This window comes from Peromyscus maniculatus, chromosome 2 (assembly GCF_049852395.1).
Source record: "Peromyscus maniculatus bairdii isolate BWxNUB_F1_BW_parent chromosome 2, HU_Pman_BW_mat_3.1, whole genome shotgun sequence".
NCBI classification, from domain to species: domain Eukaryota; kingdom Metazoa; phylum Chordata; class Mammalia; order Rodentia; family Cricetidae; genus Peromyscus; species Peromyscus maniculatus.
Window position 1 is genome coordinate 5,539,296 of NC_134853.1, and position 23,468 is coordinate 5,562,763.

The 23,468-nt window shown below is 37.5% G+C and overlaps 1 protein-coding gene across 10 annotated transcripts in view; it reads left to right on the forward strand.

Annotated features, from left to right (window-relative positions):
• C2H8orf34 (chromosome 2 C8orf34 homolog) overlaps positions 1–22,961 on the forward strand; it is a 385,259-nt gene extending 362,298 nt beyond the window's left edge. For 9 of the 10 annotated variants that reach the window (XM_015993542.3, XM_006974691.4, XM_006974693.4 and 6 more), the window contains 3 exons: positions 3,708–3,801; positions 20,424–20,480; positions 21,953–22,961. In XM_015993542.3, the coding sequence (XP_015849028.2) occupies positions 3,708–3,801; positions 20,424–20,480; positions 21,953–21,996 (195 nt within the window). In that variant the 3' untranslated portion in view covers positions 21,997–22,961. The remainder of the gene's footprint in view (positions 1–3,707; positions 3,802–20,423; positions 20,481–21,952) is intronic. The other variant, XM_076563705.1, reaches the window with a different exon arrangement.
• The last annotated feature ends 507 nt before the right edge of the window (positions 22,962–23,468 follow it).

A 23,468-nucleotide genomic window follows, 5' to 3' on the forward strand; every position in this document is an offset into this window, starting at 1 on the left:
GTCTGAAAAAAAAATAGGAAACATCAGTACATTATTTGGACGTTCCTACCCAGGGGAAAAATAGTTAATTCAGAATTAAAATGTTGCTTTCAACAAAGGACACTCTTTTACTCTCTAAATATACCGAACTTCTGTGGTCAGATTGTCATAAATCAGTGGTTTATAGAATTTGAAGAACCCAAAAATAAACTATCCATATGGAATAACAATACTGCTGGTTTATATAAAGCTCTTCCTCTGCTAGCAGAGAGAAGGATCTGTTGATTCAGGACGGGTAGCTGTTCTCCATATGACCCACGTCACTCGTTCCCACCACCATTCCCAGTCCCTGGGTACTTGCTGTACTCATGGCAAAAGTGTTTTAGAGAAAGGATGAATGACATTTCTTCAGAAAGCAGCCCTGAGAGCTTGCCCTTGGGAATAGGAAAACAGTGTGCTACACTGAGATGTAGCTTAATACCCTGCAGAAAGTTTTTGCATAAACTTAGAAAGGAAGAACACATCAGCTCTTGTTTTAGAAAAATGTTCAGGATTTTAACTTCTTGACCCCATCACGAAGAATTATAGGCAGACTGATGGGTGGGCTTCGGACGTGTGGCACTCTTGCCAGTCCAAGGTAGGCAAACTGGGACCTTCGATTTCTAGCTCTAGTACAGGGAGAACTAAAGCACAACACTGAAATCATCTAAGAGTAATACTTGCTCGGTCTTCATGCTACTGTATCAACAGTGTAAGGTTCTTCCCAGTCTCTGCTGAGCCCGTTTCCAAGTCCACTTTATACCACCTGCAACAAACCAAGACCAGTCTAACGCTCAAGGCATTAGGACAGCAAGCCAATTGGTAATATTGCTTAATATCTTGAACCACTGTGGGGAAAAATAACAAAACTGACCTATTAGTCATATCCTTTCTTATAAGAATGGGTTTTAATATTTGGGACAAGAAATTAAACGACAAAAATACTTTTTTTAAATTAATAAGTATTATTTTCTTGGTCACTTTATACTTTCTGTTTTAATTGAGGAGCTCCGGCCTTTGATTTCTCCTTAGTAAACTAAAAGCATGGTTCATTTATTTTGTCTTTAAACATGAGAGATTGCGTGTTCTGCTTTTGGAATTTTGGGGATGTGGTTTTCCCTGTTTGTTACATGAAACATTTTGAAACTATTTCTACACACACATACACACACACACACACACACACACAGAATTTAAAGCCTAATAAACTCAATATTTTCATATTTGCACAGCTTCTTTGGGCAGCTCTGCAAGGCCAAATCTCATAGTAGACAATTTAAAAATAAAATTAAATCCTAAGAATATGCATCAGTGTACATATAAGTTGCAGATTCTAAGATTGACTAGCTTTTGTGCTAAATTCCCCTTCAATAACCCACTGGAGTCTTTCCCATTCACCTTTCTGAAAGAGTTGGGACCTAGATATGGCCTGCTTGTGAAGTACCAGGCACTATCTAAACCAGTACCTTCACCTTCTCCATCCTCCCCTAAGACAGTGATACAGTTTGAGTCTGAAATGCCCACAGACTTGTGTTTTCGATGTTTTGTATGGGACTGGCTGTTCCTTTAAAATCTGTGGTTATGGGTATGCAGGGTTGTTGTCGTGGAAACAGGACACTGCAGGGGGCTTTCAAGGCTATCCCTTTTGCAGCTGTAGCCTGCTCTCTTTGCTTCCTGGCCTACCACCACATGAGTGTCCATTGTTGCTGGCTACTATCATAGACCACCACGCTGCTCTGCCCTTGCTTTAACACCATGATTTCTCTGTTTCTTCTGTGAGGTGTATATCCATAGCAACAGGATGAGTAACTAACACAGGAGGGAAGTTGAGGGCCTTGGACTAGCCAGGATGGAAATTGTATTTCCTTATTCCTGGGGCAAACACATTTTACTGTGGAACCTACTCTCATTTGATAGGAACTTACATTTCAGTCCAAATCACATGCTGTTTTTAAGAGTTGCTGTTACAAAAAAAAATCAGGTTATTATTTTTTAATGAAAATAATTTCCAAAACTTGTGTTTCTTTTGTTTCAATTATGTTTTAATTTTAGTGCAGTTTTAGGGTCACAGAATTATTGCGAAGACTTAACAGAGTACCTATGTGTCTCCCACTCAGATTCCAGCTAGTATTAATACCTCAGATTATTATAGAATACAGTAGAAGACACTTGTCAAAATTGCCCATTATTGTTACATTAGTAATGAAATCTATACACATGGTTCAAATTGCCATGAGCTGGGTTTTGAAGGGGAATTAGTCACAAAAACAAATCTGCTTTGTTCCAAGATCCTATGAAGGAATATACATTTCATGTCATAACTTACTGACATTGTGTATTTATGAAAAGAAAACATAAAGTCAGGTGGTAGTGGCACATGCCTTTAATCCCAGCACTTGGGAGGCTGAGACAAGTGGATCTCTGTGAGTTCAAGGCCAGCCTGCTCTACAGAGCAAGTTCCAGGACAGGATCCAAAGGTGCACAGAGAAAACCTGTCTCAAAAACCAATAAATAAATAAATAAATGAATGAATAAACAAACAAACAAATAAATAAAAGAAAACATAGAGATAAAATCCCATTTTTATTGTTTACTATCAAGGGTCTATACTACCAGGTAACCAGCTGACTGCCATGCCCTTGATTGATTGGCTTGCGGTGGTGTTTGTCGGTTTACTCTGCTGTGAACTTCTTCCTTTTTCTTCCCCTTTCTGTGCCACTTTTAAAATTATACTCACTATACACAACTCAGAGTAGGAGTTTTATTCAAGTTTAAGGGCAGAGTGTGTACATGAATTATCCAAAGTCCTTTTATATGTGTATTTGCCTATGATCATGTACTCACACACTCTTTTGTTCAATTATTTATTATTAGCAATAAGGATTCATCGATATTTATTTCATATTGTGGTTAATAACCCAATGCTGGTATAACTCCATGGTAAACTTATAAATTAAAGTACCATTCCTCTATGATATCCATTTAGTTTCTGATTTTACATGCTCCAGGCACTTCTAGAATGACTTGGTCAGCATTTTGTTCATCATTGCAGACAGAATGAGAAATGATGGGTTATGTGTAGTTATTGACAGATGGGAAAGAGCAGAGTGAAGAAATATATGAGAGCTATTTTAATTGAAGCAGAAAATGGAAACTGAGTGGGGTCATACGCCTCTGAAGTCCTTGCTTCTTGGGAAACTTATGTAGCAGAATCCCTTCAACTTAGAAACTTGAGACCAAGCAAGTAAGACAGGAAGAGATAGAAGATAGTGTGCAAATACTGAGAGTGTAATCGAAGGAAACAAGTATCAACCACTCTAGTCCCCGTTCTTGTTATAGAAGTTAAAGACTTATGTTATTAAATGCTCCTCTTACTCAATTTTATCTTGCACATTTTGTAATTATGTTTCTAAGAATAAGGATCAAAACATTAACTCAGAAGGATTAGAGACTAGATTTAATTCTTATTGTCTAAATCTTAGTAAAGAAGAATTTAAAATACAGTGACTTTAGAGTCAAGAGATTCATGTATATGACATGAAAAGAAATTTAAGCTTAGAATATGTTTCTGCTGTGGGGCAAGTCTTAGGGCTTTTGAACATGCAAATTGTGGAAACTGAAGTGCTCAGCTGTATTGGTAGCTGTGATATCAACCCAGACTTTAACCTACTATCCTCTTCTCTCTGCAGGATGAGTCTCTAAAGCAATTGCAGGTTGTGCATCAACCATGGCTCTTGCCGAGTGACACAGAAAGTGAAGGAGTTGAAGCAGAGCAGGATAAACGTGAGTAGAGGCCATGTTCTGTGACAAATGACTTTTACCAAACTCCCTAATAGCATCGACTCAGTGTTATCCTAACTGTGGCAAACAGGTTGATAAACTAGCTTTTGAAACATGAATTGTTTGTCTTGATACCAACAGAGGATGGTCCAGCTGAAATCTCCTTTGAATACTACAGGATTAGTGTTAGTGACAATTTTAGTATTTGACACTTTGAAAATATCATACAATAAGGTAATTATTATATGAAAAAATTATACTTATCGGGTAAAGTATGAATAAAATAGGCTTGTAAGAAGCAGCTTGGAGTACAAAAGGAACTTTGGAAATCTGAAGCAATTGCTAACAATCTGGAACACGCATAGAAAATACATGCACACACATGCAGACCCATTCCTCTCCCTGTCCTGTCCATTTATATTTAAGTAGACATGAGCTCATATGCTATTGCTTTGTTCAGTTATTTTCACCAAATTCTTTTGAAGCCTTCATAAAGTCTGTATTGAAAAAGAAACCCAAATAACTGTTGCAGGTATTATAAAGACATGCTACATGTATGATTTCAGTTATTTTAGCTATCAAATCAAGCATAGGTGCCTGAATTTGGCAAGATCAACATTCTTATAGAATGTCATTTGGTAGCTGTCTCTGTGTAACTCTGATAATGAACTAAAACCTGAATACAAGAAAAGGATCCATAACAGTGTATTGTAAGCACTCCCACGTTCAAACTCGTCTCCTTTCCCTGAAACCCATGCTTATGGCTCGTTTTAAGAATAGACTACTCAACCAAGTGATATAAAGGAAATAAAAATCTTCAGAAATTTCTTCAACCTTGGACATTTAATACATATTGTATTTTTTTCTTAAACTTCCTCCTCTTCTAATAAGATGCAAAGTATTACTTCCTCCATCCTATTCAGACACTTAACAAGCCTCCACAAATATCAGAAATGTGAATCAATATGAGTCATTGAGTGAATGAATAAGAGGGGGTTTTAGTGCTTTCCAGCTTGTTTAATAAGGAAAATTTTGGTTGAAAAAATTAACAATAATATTATTATAAATATTACCTGTAGTTATATTACAATTTTGATACTGGACACATAGTTTTATTCATAGATTTTGCTAAGTTACCTATTAATCATTCTAAATAAGCTCATTCTAAACTCTTATAATCAGACCTGGGACCAAAAATACTTGATCTCAGCAATGCTGTACAAAGAGGTGACCCTTGACAGTGGTAAATTGTTTGAAATAAAATCAGGGTTTAAAAAAATTAGGTGGTAATAAGAACCACCTGGAAATGGAATGTTAGCATGCAATGTAGCTGGACTCACAGCATAGACATGCAAATATTTGTCAAGAGTGGCTTCCAATAGCCAGGTGCTGGGACATGTGCAAGTTGGAGCCACTGAAGCTCTGGCAGCTGGCAACGCATAGCTAGATCATCTAGGTCTGTTTTCTCAGTGAAATGAAGTAGATGGTATAAATCTATGTGAACCGAGCAGCCTACTTGGAGTTTACAGCTTCATATGCTGGGAATTTAAAAGTATAGAAGAGAACAAGTTCATCTTTCCAACTGTAACACCTGTTTCTTGATTCAGCTTTTTATAAATAATACCTAGGGAATGTTATGAAACTATTTAATTTCTCCCGAGACAAAACAATCATGGAAGAAAGTATCCAGAAAAATCTCAGGATCTTAGCAGTAGTGCATATTTCTAATTGCATTGCTTCAAAACAAAATTTTGCTCAAACAGTTTTTTTTTAATGTATAAGTATAGTTTTCTTTAGATGTGTACCTATAGGAAAAGATAATTTTGAACAACTGAAGAAAACCTTTATTAGTTTTCATTCTAAACAAGCAGAGCACTGGTTAGGGAGATTTCCTCTTTACTCTCTTTTATTAACAAACTCTAAACTACGGAATAAAGAAACTCATGTCTAGGGTACATATGTATGTTTAGAACTCTCAGATTATAATCCAAAGTCACTAAATAAATTGACTACAGAAGTCTGGATCTACAGGAGTTCTTCACAACCCCAAATCAGCAGCCCTGTACATTGTACAGGACTTGGGTTTCTGCATTTTTTTTATATGTCCTTGGGTGATTTTTGCTTATCCTAAATAAATGGCAACTATCACAAAGAAAAGTTCAAGGAAATAGAAGTTGTTGTTCTTAGTATTGACTTCATATTGGTCCTTACCTCTTTAGGCCTTCTCTTTCTGTGATCTAGAAATCAACTTTGTAAGTAAAATGTGAGGTAGAGGAAGAAAGAAGACGAGAATTGGAAGGACATAGAGAGAAACAAGGGAAAAATCCTCCCCCACTGAAGTTTAATGTTTATAAAGTCAAAGTTGAAATATCAATCAGCATTCTTTAATTATATCTTGTATTTAATAAAAATATTTCTGTGTGGGGACACTAAGTGTTCTTGGTGTAGTATAGTTCTTTGAATAGCGTTCATTTGGAATGTATGAAGCCCTAAGTTTCATCTTTAGCATTACAAACTAACTGAAAGCTAAAAGCAAAATAGGAAACAAATTGCCCAACCAAACCCACAAAACAATGGATGTCCAAAGTAAACAAGTGCTAGCCAGGCATGTAACTCATAGCTATGATGCCAGCACCCGAGAGGCTGCCAGAGGAGGATCCTGAGCTTGTGACCAGTCTGGGCTACACAGCCAGACACTGTCTCAGAAAACAAAGAAAGGTCAGAATGGTACACAGAGGCTAACTATGCTATGACGCATTGAGATGTCAGAGATGGCTTAAGATTCTACAAACTCCAAGGACATCGGAATTGAGGTTCTGTGGTCTAAACCTCATAGAGACAATGTATGTCTATAGGAAGAATTGACTATACAAAGCCCAACACCTAAGGAGCTACCACAAGTATGAAAAGGCTGTGATCCCCAGCTGTAGAGAAAGCCAGGAAGTTTGTTCTTTGTGGGTTTTAGTTGAAAAAGTAGTTATTCATACAAAAACAAATGTCCAGGTCTCAACTTGCTTAAGTTTAAAGGTGAACTTTCTAGATTATTAGGAACTTAAATTGTTATATAAACTGGTCTTTCTTAGTAAAATGTATAGGGCCCTTTCCTCAGTAAATGTAAGAACTGTAATATTTATAAACCTTAAAGATTTGAAAACCAACTCTCTGGAGATGAGCTCTCAGACAAGATTTATAAACTTGGTGAAAAGTCACAGTAGTGCAAAAGCTTGTGTGGGGGTGTGGGAAAGAGTAGAACTGGCCAGATCAGGATGCAAGCAAGGAAAAACGACCATCAAGGAAATTTCATATGGTCAACAATTTGAAGATACAAAATAAAGACAGAAAAGAATCCTAAAAGATTAAGAATGTTAGAAGTCGGACATTTCGAAGATATCAAATGAATCATTTATTATGGAAAACTTCATGGTTTACCAGCAGTATTTTCTAATTACACCACAGAGAAGTTATTGTCTGCCTAGTTATTGCTGTTCTGCCCTGTTTATCCTGTAAGCAAAACACCAGTGCCTGCATTCCAGGGTCTGCCATGCACTGTCTTCTGGCCTTTGCTCTTTCTGACACTGGTCTTATTGGGGACCTTTTGAAGATGGAGTGATGTATTTTCCAGCTTCTTCTAAGATTGTCTCCTGGGTTTTTTTTGACAAAGTCTATATAGGTCTTAACATCTTAGAGCTTCTTGCTATGAAAATCAATATTTTTTCAGTCTAATAAAGGTTTTTTTAATCTTTGTTCATTCAAAAACTCTGTCTCTTCTCATCTCAATGTCTCTTTTTTGGGGGATTCCAAAATATATACATTCTTTCCAGTGTTTCAAGTACCTCTAAGTTACTCTTTATTTGTCTTTTTCTTTAATATTTTTGGTCCTCAGAATGAGTAATCTCAAGTGCAATTATCTTTTTCTTACTTGGAGTGGATGATCTCAGTTGACCTGTCTTTAAACTCTTTGATTCCTTCTTACGTCTGCTCAGCTCTGCTATTGAGCCCCACTCCAGTGAATTTCAACTCCAGAACTTTCATCTCATTGTCTTTTATAATCTACATCTCTTTAATGATAGTTTAAACTTATCAGAACAGCTTTCTCATACTTTTCATTAATTTTTGATACCACTTCCATAATTATCTGAATATATTTATAACAATTGATTATTATTAAGCCTTCATCTTGTGTGCCTGTCATCTAGGCTCCCCTGGCGACAGTTTCTATTGACTGCTTTATTTAGGTTTGTGGACCCCAACTGTATGTTTCATGACATATAACTTGCTTGGTTTTTTTTTTTTTACTATATTATTTTTGGAATTGACTACAGAAGCTCTGTTCAGTGGTTTAAGTAACAATTGGACAGATATTAACATATATCACACTACTTACTTTCATGCCATGGGGACCAAAACTCTGTAAAGAAAAGTATCGAGGGAGTAGAAAGTTTATTTCGTTTTACTTACACTTTACAGGCTTTTAGTCCACAATTGTTTGGCCTCCTGTGCTTGGGCATGACATATATAGAGGAAATGATGTAGAGGTACAACAAACTAGAGTAACAGTTGGAACAATGCTAGAACTTAAGCTTTTAATGTGATGTAACATGTGTGTGTGAGAGAGAGAACATCTGTTCACATTTTTGCAGACAGGAACCAGAGCACAGTAGGTACCAAAGGATGGATATGACCTTCAATGGTCCATCCCCAGTGACCATCTTCTTCCAGCTTGGCCAGATTTCCAAAAGTTTCCAGATCCTTTCAAAATAGTACCACCAGCTGGAGGCCAAACATTCATAACATGAAACATAATGCATCATATGCCTTGGAAACATCAACTATTTTTAGTTTTGCTTATACAAGGCCTATAGCTCAAGCAAAGGAGAGCGATAGAGCCATATCAGGTCTTTCCTGGAAGATGTACAGCTTTGCATATCTATGCAACTTCCTATGGAAATCGCATTCACTAAATTTACTCCTTTCTTTCTTACAGTCTTTTCCTTGTCTCTCCTGTCTCCCTCTCTCATTCCTCCTCCCCTTCCTCTTCTTTCTTTACCCCCCTTTTTTTCTTCCAGTTGTAACTACCTCAGGGAGTTGGTATTCACAACTATTACCCCTGATTGTTTTGTTTGTGTTGTTGTTGTTGTTGTTTTTGTGAGACAGATCTCACTATGTAGCCCTGGCTGTCCTCAAACTTGCTTTGTAGACCAGGTACAAACTTACAGAGATCTGCTTCCCTCTGCCTCCTGAATGCTGGAATTAAAGGTATGTACCACCGCTGCCTAGCCCAAACCCTTATTATTTTAAATAAATGTCGTAGATGCATGTTTTCTCACAGAAAGAAATTAATTGAGGTAAGACATAGAAGACCACACAGCAGTGTTATCCAAGTGTCTTCCATAGAAGTTCAATTGTGATAGCTTTCTAAAGACATGCACTTGATGATTTCAAACTCATCTACTCCTCTGTGCTTGCTGAGATGTTCTGTTTACAGTCTCCCCATAGTGAAGATACATATTTTCAAGATTTTTTTTTTAGTTATAGAAAGATATATGGATAGATGGCAGTGAAAATTACCCACAGCTCAGTGCTGTTGTGTCACCATCTGCTTTTCTTGAGCTAATGTTCTCTGGGTTATTCAAAGCCTTTGGTTCATTTGTAGGGCCGTGATAATTTAATGATATGTCTGCTGGTATTCTAGTTGCTGTGGGAGCTGATTTTTGGTGATGTACATGCCACCACCCAGTAGTAGGCTGTTTAGTAATAATTTAATCTCACTTTTTTGCTTTAATTTTCTATGCTCTTTAGAAAATCATAAAGATAACTGGTAGGTAAGACAAATTCTTGAGACAACAATTTCAAAGCCTCCTGGATAATGAGACTCCACTGTGGTGGTATTCTAATTGTACTGAAATGTGATTTTGATTGTATGATAATAAATAAATTTGCCCGGGGGTCAGAGCTATTAGAGCCATAGACAGAGTGTGGCGGTGGTGGCACACGCCTTTAATCCCATAGATCTCTGTGTGTTCAGGGATACAGCCAGCATTGGAGACATATGCCTTTAAGACCTAGGGGGCTGTACATTCAGACAGTGACGAGGCAGTCATGTGTTTGGGTTTACAACGAATGAGAAGGAAGAACAACATACTATAAAAAAAACGAACAGACAGGAAGTAGCCCTCTTTCGGGAAGCTGGGACAGCAGGAGGAAGGGTGAGATTTTAGCTCTGAGCTCTGACCTCTCGGCTTTCTCTTTTACATTGTTTCTGTGTTTCTTATTTAATAAGACGGTTGGTTACATCTACACTCCACTTCAAAACTTAAATACAAACCAAACCCAACAAACTCTAAATAAAAACAACGTAACTTTACATAGACAGTGTCTTACTTAGAGTTTCTTTCTTTCTTTAACTTTTTATTAATTTTTCATGAATTTCACATCATGTACCCCAATCCCACTCATCTACCTGTCCCTCTAACAGGCACACTAAGATGACTACATCCTGTAATATTTTTAAACTTTTGGATTTAGGGTAGTCCTTGTAGTATTACAGAATTCTTATGTATCCTGATGCATTTAAATAGGCATCTAGAAAAACTCAAGACTGTGCAGATGTCACACTGTTTTGGTTTGCAGTAGTTATTTATGTATATACATGTCTCATAGATGAAATTAGTTTTAACAGTATACATTTACCTAATGGATATCCGATTAGATTTTGCCATTCCTTCTATTTTATTAAGGAGCTACAGAGAAGAGATAGTCTACAGTGTGTATGGAAATGCAAACATTCTTGTTCACTCATCTTCAGATAAAAGACTCTGCTGTCTTCATTATGATCTGTGTGCATTTTCAATGTTTTTTATTTTCATTTAAAATAAATCTGAATATTAATAAATAAATAATAAAATTTTTTCTACATAGGTTACAGCATCTGATTCTCTGTGTTTGGCATACTAGACATGTCCCTGTAGTGAACATCTTAAGATTGATTTTAATTAGTAGAAAAATAATCAAAGTAGTTACAATCCAATTATCTGTCAAAAGCAAGAGATTCCAATGTCAAATTGCAAGTCTCTACCATGAAACTTAATGTTGAGCCTCACTCTGGTTCTGAAGACTTCAGTTTGTAGAGGACAAATGCCCTTGAACCACTCACATAGTTTTCTTACGGAAAAGCCTCCCCAGGTCTGTGGTGAGACTCTCATTTTATGAAATGTTAAATTAATTCCCAAGGTCCTAGAAAAAATTAAATCTAACTTTTAATAATACATATAACTTAATTTCACCAAATACACTGGTCTTAAGTCTAGCCAAAAAAATGTGTCATATTGGTCAGCAATATATACTTTACAAGTTTTAAACTACATGCTTCCTTTATTCAAAGCTCTGGGTCATAGATAGCAGTTGTTAGAAACATCAGAAAGGACATGTTTAAACAAGAAGACTGAAAAGTTATTTTGCAAATTCCTTGGGCTAGAGTCTTTTATGGAGTTGAATTTCCTAAACTAAAAATAGGAGCTTCATGGGCCAATGTTTTGTTTTTGTTTTTTATAAGAAATCAAAGTTATAGATGAATAACACATGTTTTTAATCCTTTTACCAAACACTTTTTGTTTGTCTTGGAATAGTCTTATCTATGCTAGGTGTGGCCTGAAACTACAAAATAGTGACCCTAAAGTGAAAATAAAATACAGTTCATTCACTAGTGTTGATGAGCATACTTTTGGGATGGACTTTCTCATCAGATGGAGCACATCTTCACAAATGTGAGCAATATATTGACTGGTTGGAAGAAAAGGCCCACCCTGGGGCTGTGGATTTTACCCTTACATTTTCTGTAATTTAAAGGACTTGAGTATATTCACAGCAGCTGAACTGTTTCAGAATTCTCTCTGGCTCCTTTGGCTGCAATGACTGGCTACACGTTCACAAATCACACAATCTTAGACATGTTTGTCTCGAATTAGAATGCTAGTTAAGATCTTCCAACATAAATCCCATGAGCCTGACAGCCCAGATTCCCAACTTGGAACACCCGTCTCTCTGGACCTTGAAAGTAGACATGTGTATGCTGAGGGTCACCCACGTGCTCGGCTTTATGGACTGGAGATGCAGAGGGAGGTCAAGTTATTTACTGTCTCTCTTCACCACTGTGCAATGATACAGATACACATCTGCAGCGTTAGTTACACCGCTTCTTAGAAAACAACACATGCTAAGGGAGTCAAATGAGGGAACCCTCACCCAGTCTCATGTTCGGTTGACAGAGTGTGTAGCTGGAGTTTTCTCCAGTCCTGCCCAGCACCGCAGACCCCGCAACCACTTATAAGATAACCACTCAGAAACTTATTTTAATTAATCTGCTGGGCCATTAGCTCAGGCCTACCATTGTCCAGCTCTTACATTTAACTCAGACCATTTCTGTTAATCTATATGTCACCACGTGTTCCGTGGCTTTACCTGTTGCCTTTACATGCTGCTCCCTGGATGGTGGGCTGGTGTCTCCTCCTTCTGCCTTCCTGTTCCCCCGATTCTCCTGTCTGCCAGTCCCGCCTATACTTCATGCCTGGCTACTGGCCAATCAGCATTTTATTTATCAATCAATCATCCACAGCAACCAGAGTGTTGTTTATCAACAAGGATAGTGGTTAATGGCTATTTATGATATCATTTTTATTACTGAAGCATACATTATTTTGGTTTTTTTTTCTGCATCCATATTACAATTCAGAATTCAGAAAAACAGCTCTAATATGTTCTTGACTTTCTAGATAGCTTAAAGTAGTTTGCCCTTTGCTTTTAAACATGGTTGACTTCTTAAAATGTATTATTATTATTTAAAATTTTATGTGAGTATGTGTTCGTGTATGTGTCCATGTGTATGACGTGTGAGTGCAGGAACCTGCAGAGAACAACAAAGGGCATCAGACACAGGCAGCTGTGAGCCACCTGACTTGGGTGCTGGGGACCAAACTCAGGTTCTATGCAAGAGCGATATCCACTCTTAACTGCTGAGCTATTTCTCCAGCCCCTGGTAAGTCATTCCTATGTAGGATTTTGTTCAGCAGTTCATGGAAGCTCTTGCCCTGCCCTGAAAGCCATGGGGAAACATTGACGCCATCTTCAGAGCATCTGTAGTGGCACTCACTCTAGGTTCCTACACAACTGCAGTGTAACAGAAGCCTGCTGCATCACCCACCAATTGTCCCCAGCTGGGTAGTCATTTCCAATCAGTTGTTGAGATTGCACAAGAATGGAATTCTCCCCTCACCAACTTTTATAATGGTTTCATACATATATTTATCTTTTCTCCTCAAAGAAAAGAAAATATCCTTGAGGACTGATATCACATAGCATTTGTTCTTAACTTTTTCCAGCATCTTGGCTAGCAAAGTAATACCTAAGAACTATAAACTATGCTTTTATGAATCAAATCAGCTGTACAAAATTAGAAATCTTTTTGAAGTACAATAATGCTTTTATCAGTCAATATATTAAAATTAGATAGTCCTTTGGTTATTTTCACATAGATTCAAGGAAAACAATGAGATTGAACTGGGGCAATTTGTCAAACAAACTTCACTAATATCTTTCAGTTGAGAAACAAACCAAATTAATAATAAGCAACAAGGCCCAGTAGAGGGATGCCTTCCTTTCTTTCATTCATGCCTGAGCCTGATTATCAGCAAAAATATGTGTCAGTAGAAGGATGGAGAGCTTCATTGATATGTAGACCATGAATCTGAGCTTTCTTGTAGAAAGTTGGGAGCTGGGTATCAATTACAGAACATACATCTCTACAGAAAATAGAATGCTTCTGGCACCCAGAGGCTGGCCTTTGCTGATATTCAGCTCTTCCTCATTTCATACCTATGGGTTTAAAGTGAAGTATTCCCTTGATATCCAATTCTGCTTTCATATTGAGTCCATTTTATGTAGCTCCTTTAAATCATTGAAATGTGTTGAGACTATATGGGTGATCCAGGATGTGACTAGTTTGGGACAAGTATTTAGAAGCAGCCATTCCTGAACAGCAATGAGGAAAATTTACTCTTACACTGAGTAGAGTGTTATTTATGTGTCTACTGTATGTTGTTGGTTGCTTTTGATGGGCAGATATTTCACATCATTGTTGACTATTTACACAAGTGATGCCGTACTCATCACCGTGAGAAACCTGTTAAAACTTCCTATGGTGGATATGGATTTGTTCTCATTTTATTTATGTTAATTCTTGATTTGCTTTTTAAAATTTCAATGTTATTCATGTTACATAAATTTAGAAGTTCACTTTCCTGGTGAATTGGAATTTTTTAAAAAATGCAGCTACTTATCCTTAGCAATAGGTGTGCATTAATTTCCACATCATCTGACATTGTTATGTCAACAATATTTTTGTTGGTGTTGGTATAAATGTTTTTTTCCTCCTCTAACTTTTAAGGAAGTTTGAATTCATGTGTAACAAATAAGTCTACTTAAAAAAAAAGTGTTGAAGTTAGTGTGGCTGTTACTAACAAAGCTAGATAGAGGTCGACCATATGATTCAGCTGTACCACTTCAAGAAATACTCCCAAAGGACTCTTAATATTCTACTACAGAGGCACGTGCTCATTGTGTTCATTGCTATTCATTCACAATAGGTAAAAAGTGGAAATGGCCTTGTTGTCCACCAGCCGATGAAAGAATAATGAAAAATGTGTTGCTTTTAGAGAATGTAATATTATTCAACTGTAAAGAAAAATAAAATTGTGAAATTCCCAGGTAGAACTAGAAATAATCTCAGTGAGATATCCCAGACCCACAAAAATAAATACCACATGTTCTCTCACATATATTGATACTGGCTTTGAATCTTTAGATAAGTGTTTAAATTGGAAATTACCCATAGAACTCAGGAAACTAGTAAGGGCCCATGCATGTAGGTTCCCAAAGATAGGAGCTATAATGCATATATAAAAGTATAAAAGGGGAAAAGAGAGTATTGGGGTAAAAAAAAAGTGTGTTAAATAGGATGGAAGGTGGGAGGGCAACACAGAAGGGGGAGGGGAAGAAAAACAACACTAAAAATCTTTGAAAAATTGACATGGAAATCTATTACTATAGATGCTTCCTAAAATATATACATATATAAAAGGGGTTTAAATGGAACTACACTGTAATAGGGGACAATGCCCACCACAGATACCATAGACTATTAAATAAAATGTCCAGTGCCAGATATAAGTTACTTCTTTTCTAGTTGTTGGTTAGTGGGGTCCCATAGAACTTCATAATCATTGCATGCTAGTGTTAATGCTCTTGGTTACTCTCTACAGCAGTGGTTCTTAAACTTCCTAATTCTGTGACACTTTAATACAGTTCCTCATGTTGTGGTGATCCCCAACCACAAAATTATTTTTGTTGCTACTGCATAACTGTAATTTTGCTGCTGTTATGAATCATAATATAAATATTTTTGGAGGTAGAGGTATAGCTAGAGTTTTCCTGCCTTGCCCACAGTCAGGACAAATCTCTGTCTACCGCCAGTCCCGCAGCCGCTCAGACCCAACCAAGTAAACATAGAGACTTATATTGCTTACAAACTGTATGGCCATGGCAGGCTTCTTGCTAACTGTTCTTATAGCTTAAATTAATCCATTTCCATAAATCTATACCTTGCCACGTGGCTCATGGCTTACTGGCATCTTCATATGCTGCTTGTCATGGTGGTGGTTGGCAGTGTCTCCTTCCACCTTCCTGCTCTTTCTTTTCTCCTCTCTGTTAGTCCTGCCTATACTTCCTGCCTAGCCAATGGCCAAAGGGGTTGTGACCCACAGGTTGAGAACCACTGCTCTACCGCATCATGGTAAGACCCTATTGCTGAAGATATTACATACACGAGTCATAGGATGTTGAAGAAATCAAGCTTATTCCACACTGGCTAGCTTTCATAGTTATGGAAGGTGCTGTGAACAGTGCTAGAGAAGACTAATCAACAATCTCACTCATACAATAATGACTGGCTTGGCAAGATATAGCCACTGGTGCAATAGTGGTGCAATGTTCTGATTGGATTTAAAAATTGCTCCACAAGATAAAATTAATGCCCTATATCCGTAACTGGGCCAAAAAACATGATTGACTAGGTCAGAAGTCCTAGAAAGTACCTACTACTGTTCTACTAAATGAACTTGGTAATAAACTTCCCCTAAAATCATATCTTTATATTTGTTGATAAGTCCATCTCTCAACCCTTAGCAGAGAAGCTTCTTTTGGTGGTAGATGGTGATTAATACAGAGACCTACAACTGGTCAACATGAAGAGAATAGCAAAGATAGAATGCTTAGCTCTAAATTGGACCTCTATTCCATTACACTTCTCCCAACTCTCAGGGATCAGCACAGAAGAGGGAGCTGAAAAAGTCCTCATTTTCTGTCTTTCTTTATATTATCCTTTTATCACTTTAATTCTTCATTAGATTGATGAACATGTACTCTTTTAAGATTATCTTAATGGTTATTCTTGAGATTCTTATATGTGTTGCTTTCTTGGGAAACCAATATGACAATTTCTCAAAAACTTGGGAATCAATCTACCTCAAGACCCAGCTATACTACTCTTGGGCATATACCAAAAAGATGCTCAATCATACCACAATGACACATGCTCAAATGTGTTCATAGCAGGATTATTCATAATTGTGATAACCTGGAAACAACCTAGATGCCCCTCAACCAAAGAATGGATAAAGAAAATGTGGTATATTTAGACAATGGAGTATTACTCAGCTGTAAAAAACAATGACATCAGGAAATTTGAAGGCCTTCAGCTAAGACTCCTAGCAATAGTGAATAGGTAGCCTGAACTGGCCATCTCCTATAAGGAGATTGGTAACTTCCCTAATTGTCATCAGAGAACCTTTATCCAGTGACTGATGGAAATATATTCAAAGAGCCACAGTCAAGCACTGGGTCAAGTTTGGAGAATCCTATTGAAAAGAAAGAGGAAGGATTGTATGAGCCAGGAGGAGGGGTCAAGGTCATTGCAAGGAAATGCACAGAAACAACTAACTTGGACTCATAGGATATCACAGAGTCTGGACCACCAGCTAGGGAGTCTGCATGGGATGGACCTAGGACCTCTACATATGTGTGACTACTGTGTAGCATGGTCTACTTGTGGAACTGCTAGCAGTGGGAGCAGGACCTGTCCCTAGTTCTTTGGCTGGTCCTTGGAAACCTATGACTCACACTGGGTTGCCTTTCTCATCCTTAACACAAGTGTGGGGAGCCTAGTCCTACCATAACTTGATATGCCATGCTTTGTTGACACCCATGGGAGGCCTGCCCCTTTCTGAACAGAAACAGAGGTGGAGTGGTTTGGAAGGGATTGTCAGAGGGGTTGGGAGAGAATAGGAGGAGAGGACAGAGGGTAAACTGTGGTCAGGATGTAAAATAAATGAACAAATTTAATTTTAAAAAATTCTAAAAGCAAGACTTCCATATAATCCGGTTTATACCACTCCTGAGCATATACCCAAAGGGGTCCATACCATATTACAGACATATTGCACATCCATGTTCAGACATAATCTATTCATCACAGATAGGAAACAGGAACAGCCTAGGTGTCCATCTGATGAATGGATAATGGAAATGTTGTCCAAATACACAATACAAATAGATGAACTGAAAAATATCCTGACTAAGATAACCTCAGCTCAGAAAGACAAATGTTCAATGTTTTGGTCCTATGTAGATATTAGTTGTAAATCCTTGGTGTGTCTAACTTGGAAGGGTTGCAGAAGCTGGGGAGATACTAAGGTAGAATACAAGGTTTAAACACAGAAACCTATAAATGGAGCATAATAAATCTTTCTTTTTGAAAGCGTCTGCAAGCATTCTGATAGAGGCTTAATTTAGTAAATTAGAAAAACTGTCACATAGCCTAGCGTAAAACGGACCCACAGAGTATATTTGGAGAGCATATTTAATACTACAGCATGCCACTTCACCTTAAAGTCTTTGACATTTTAAGGCTTTTGAAAAAAACATATACACCTTTTAAAAGAGGAATATGCAAGAAAACTGACACTTATTAAACTTTAAATGTTATATGCCATATAAAATTTCTTTTAATCATGCTGGAAACTTAATGCATGTGGTGTTTTGAAGGGGAATGTCATCCGTTGCCTTATATGTTTGAATATTTAGTCCCCAGTTGGAGGAACAGTTTGGGAAGTTTTAGGAGATGTGGCCTTGTGGGAGAAGGTGTGTTACTGGGGTTGGCTTTGAGATTCCTAAAGCCCATATCATTGCATGATCTCCCCATCTCCCCACCGGTCCCCACCACCTCTTGCTTCTCAATCAGATGTGAGTTCTCAGCTACTGCTCCAGTACCATGCCCACCTGCCTGTTGTCATGTTCCCAATAATAACAGTCATGGACTCTACTAACCTCTGGAATCTTAAATCCCAGATTTAATGTTTCCATTTAAAAGCTCCCTTGGTCATGGTGTCTTGTCACAGGAATAAAAAAGTAACCAAGACAATATGTATTGTTATTCTGATTTAATAAACTAAGGTTTTAAAATATTCTCTTCAAAAGAACACACAGTTAACAATCTGCATCCTAACCTGCTCTAAGGCCATGTGCTCTACTGGGGAATTTCTCCACCTCTATGGCAACTGTGGTTGTTACTTTTCCCATTGCTGTCACAAAATCCTGACAAGAATCAACTTAAAGGAGGAGAGGTTTTATTTATTTCATGGTTGGGAAGGGAACAGTTCATTATGAAAGGGAAGGCATCATGGAATTCACTGTGTTAAGAGCCTAGGGCTGGGACTCCTCACATGATCACAGTCCAGGAAGCAGACAACACCGGAAGTAGAATGAGAGCATAACACCTCAAGAACCATGTCCAGTGATGTCCTTCCTTCCATTGGACTCTGCCTCCCCAATATTCTGCAGCTTCTGAAAACAATGTCACCCACCAGGGGATAAAATGTTCCACCACATGCATCCCCGAAGGACATTTCACCTTCAAATCATAACAGAAGTTAAAAAGCTATAAGGTGAAAGAAATATGCATATACACAACATAAAGAGAGGAATCATTCCACCGCACTGTGTAGCATAGGGAAAATAAGGGAAACTGACAGAGAAAGAAACAGAGACACTAATACATTTAGGCAAGAGGTCTGGTTTTAATAGAAACTTCAACTTGACTTCATTATATTTACATTGTGTTCCAAATTATTATCTATGAGCAAAGTCATCCAGAAAATTAAGGGAGGCATATATGATAAACATAAAAATTAGATATTTGACAGAATAAAATAAATATTGCTTAGTAATTACATCAGGCATGTCTTCAGTCTCATAGTAAGCTATTTAAACGTAGAACAACTGTTCAAAACATGCTGCCAAATTCCTTCAAGATGACTTGTTTTGAAATGTTGACTAAATATCTCAGAACTGTATATCATCTTTAGTATAATTAAACATTGTTCAGAGTGAAGACGTGGTTTTTCTTTGTATTCTGAGACATAGATTAAATCTGACATTCTCTTTTATACTAGGACACAGAGAATAATCCACTGTTAGTAATTAAAATGATCTTCTAAAGTTTTACTATTTATAGAGAACTCAGTAATTGCTTTTATCTATTTAAAAGGACCACTAGGAAAAACTTAGTCTTCATACTCCTATTTTACATTATAACTATTCATTAAATATTTACTTAATAGATACCTGTGTATGACAATTAACATGTCTAGTAAATAAATTTAATGGGGGACTGAATGGATACATCTCAGCATCTTTAATACCTCAGGCTTTAATGAGCACTCAAACATGAATACATCATGATTCTATCTAAACCTTACAACGTGGAAGAGTTCTAAAAATGTACACATTCTCCAGCATTGCCCATTTTCCACTTCTGAAACAACACCCATGTTCAGTCCAAATGTATGAAAACTATAAAAATTCTAAGTAGCCATTCCTTATTGATACTCCAGAGACGGTTTGCTTATTGCCATTCTTTGTGAGTGAAGAGAAATGTTAACTCACTTGTGATCACACCTATAAGGAGAATTGAACTCTAGTCAGATGAAAACATAACCCATGCTTTTCCAAGTTCACTAATGAATTATGTGAAATGACAGAATGTCAATGTTTTCTGCTATCTAGTTGAAGTAGAACTTGCCGATGGATACTGTAAAAAAATCACTTTTATTTTGCATATACATATGTCTGGAGAGTACATGTGTGGGTACACACACATGTATGGATATGTGTGCATATATTGGACTTCTGTCTAACTCATGTTGAGCCTCAGGATTGTGACTGCAGTATCGCTGGGGGTCATCCTAGTGTTCACCTCTTCCAGGAATATGACCCAGGGAGGCATTTTCCTCTATATTTTATTTAAAAATGAGTGAAACTTTAAAACTGAGAGTGAATGGATAAGCTACACACTGTCAAACAGCTAACCCGCAGCTATCATTCTGCACATACTCTACCTACTGTAAGTGCAAGTGTGATATTAATTGTGATTAGTTGTATGAAGGAATGGGTTAAGCCAAGGGGAAATTGTATTTCTGTTCTAGATCCAGTGTGTTACCTCTTTTCTTTCAATTGTACAGGTTCTGCTGATCTTCTTTGTGTCCCATGCTCTTCTTGTCCTACCCTGATCTACTCCAGTATGTTTGCTCAGGGCACTTACTATCAATGGCGTGTAACTGTGGGTACTCTCTGCAACTGCTCATCGTTCAGATTGTTTAAAGTACATATTGCTCGTGACTTCAAGAGAAAATAGTCTGTGTCAAGTACCCAACATTATCTTCCTCCCCTCCCCTCCCCTCCCCTCCCCTCCCCTCTCTTTCCCTTCCATCCCATCTCCTCCCTTCCCTTCCCCCTCCCATCTCCTGCCCTTCCCCTCCACTCCCTTCCCTTCCCTTCTCTTCCCTCCCATTTTCTCCCCTCCCCTTCCCTTCCCTTGCTTCCTTCCCCCTCCCTTCCCTTCCCTTTCTCTCACTGCCCCTCCCTTCCCTTACATTCCCGTCCCTTCCCTTCACTAACCTCTCCCTCCCCACCCTTCCCTTCCCCTCTTCTTCCTTCCCATTCCCTGTTCCCTTCCCTCCCTTCCCTTCCCTCTCTTCCCTCCCCCTTCCCTTCCTTTCCCTTCCTCTAAGACCTTTTGTTTGAAAGTGTGGTTTAAAAATCTTGTCTTTCCTTGCTCTAAGATCTAAGCCCTTCCAGATTTTCTCTCTGTTTGTACCTGTCTTCCACAGCGTGATTCTACCGCTTGGTTATAACTATCATGACCCTGTAGTTTTTCCAATGTTCTTTGCGTGGCATATAGGTAGACTGCTCTTCAATCCAAGATCTCCTAGAAACATTGTTATACTGGTCATTCATTTCTAGTAAATGGCTTTGGAAATACACTGGGAAATGGCACACCACAGTTGTAGGTGGCATGGCAAATAGTACAGTTTGCCAACAAGGAAATCATGTGGGAAAAAGCATGGACAGGATACATAATGAACAATCATCTTGCCAAAATTCAGACTATTAAGCATCATTAGGATATGTGTGTGCACCAGCAATTCTAAGCAAGAATCCAGAGAGAATTATATTGAAGGGTGATAGCAATTAGTCCAATAAATGAGTGAGCTGGGGTTGTTGGGAGTAGATAATTAATTTTGGATAAAGAAGAATTATGCACAAAGAGTTGGAGTCCCCTCTTCCTGTTTTCTCCCATGCTTCCTCCCTTTTTCCTTCTCTCTCATTAAATAAGTATCTATTGAGCAATTTGCTGTATGCAAAGTATTCTTTCAAGCCCTTTAGCAGTGTGGAGATTGATACTCCTCTTCAAAAATATTTACAGTTTAGTTGGTGAGCCAGAAATATTAGATATAAATATGACATGAAGCAGAAAAATACAAAATAACATTCTGATTAGGGTTTCTTGCCGATACCAAAATTTTATATACTATTTTTAAAAAAGCATTGCTAATATAAGCAAGATTAATGTATGCCAAGATCATTGTCATGGCAAAAGTTCACACAGTAGAAGAAAGCACTGAATAAAGTCTCAACCTCTCCTTTTGATATTCAGCTGTATTGATGCATTATTGAATGTATTTTCTTTTTTTTTTTTTCTCTTCTACAGGTCTATCTGTGAAACAGGCAAAAGACGTTTCAAGTGGTCCTTAAGGAGACTGTAGCTGACTGAATCCTTACAAATAGTCCCAATTTGAAGTACTATATGAAATCTCTAAAGAAATATTATTTTTCTAATATAAACAATAAACAAGCACTCATGTAATGAGGGTATGCACCCATCTATAGTCAGAGAATGGTAATTCAGGCAAAGTGGTCTAGTGGTCATGGAATCTGATACCTTTTGATCTGGTCAATGTCTTGGGTTTATGTTACCTTACATGTAGTTATTACAATTAATGTTTGATATAGTAAGTATTGCCTGAATCAAATATTTAAAATTTTCTGAATCTTAACTTAGCTAGGATTTTCTACCTCTATTTTTATAATAGCATCTTATCTTTTGGATTAATAAGCATTTTACTTGCCCACATGTGCCAAGATACAGTTCTAGTCCTAGTTGGCAGTTGACTGTGTGTCATTAGCCACAGAGACAGAAACTCTCTGTACCAGAAAGAAATGTTTTCCCCACCACTGCCCCGACATGGTTATATTCCCCATTCTTACTAAAACAAGACTATTACTTCAGCAAGACAAAACAACAAATAATGAAATGCATGCCCTCAGAGCACTTGCAAGGAAAATCACTGATCATTTATGCAATTACTAAGCCACATTAAGATTATTCAGTTTAAATCTGATGTCTGCTTACTTTTGGAATGTGCTATGTGTTGATTCTAAATGAATTGATCTCAGTCAATCTATTGACTATATCTGCTATCTTTTATCTTATTTGTCTTAATGCAAATTTTTTTGGTGGACTTTAATCAATTAAGGCTAAATTATAAAACTCCTCATATAGCTATAAAGGAAACAATTGTTAAAGACTAGAAAATAGCTAAGGAATAAACGAGCAGTTTCTGACTTCTGAATTAAGTCATATTCATAAATATAAATAGCAAAATTATGTTATATAATAAATTTTCTTACATCGTTGTTTTCTTGCATGATGAAACTGATTTTAGCAATAATTATTTTTATGGATAGGAATAAATTAATGGTTCACTATTAATTGCTGCTCATGGATGGGACAGAATCATGGAGTACAATCAGCTTAAAGGGGAACAGGTTTATTTTGGTCTGTTGTTTGGAGGTTTCAGAGCATGCTGTACTGGCTCCTTTGCCGTTGGCCTGTGGCAGAGCAGACTGATGTGGCAGAGGAGTATGAGACAAGAGCTCACCCAACTCCTGAAGGCTCACAAGCATAGATGATGACAGGCAGGAACGAGGTCACCTTCTAATGACTCATTTCCTCCCTCCAGGCCCAGCATTCTAGTTTCCACTACATTTTGATAATCCATTCAACTGTGGATTCATTAACAGATTAGGCCATTGATACTGGTTCAGTACTTTAAGATCCAATCGCTTCCCCAGAACCTCACCTCTGAAAATATTATTGGTAACCCTACAAGTCTTGGAGAGGGGACATTTTTTTAACCAAATTATAACAGCTGAGAAAATAGTGA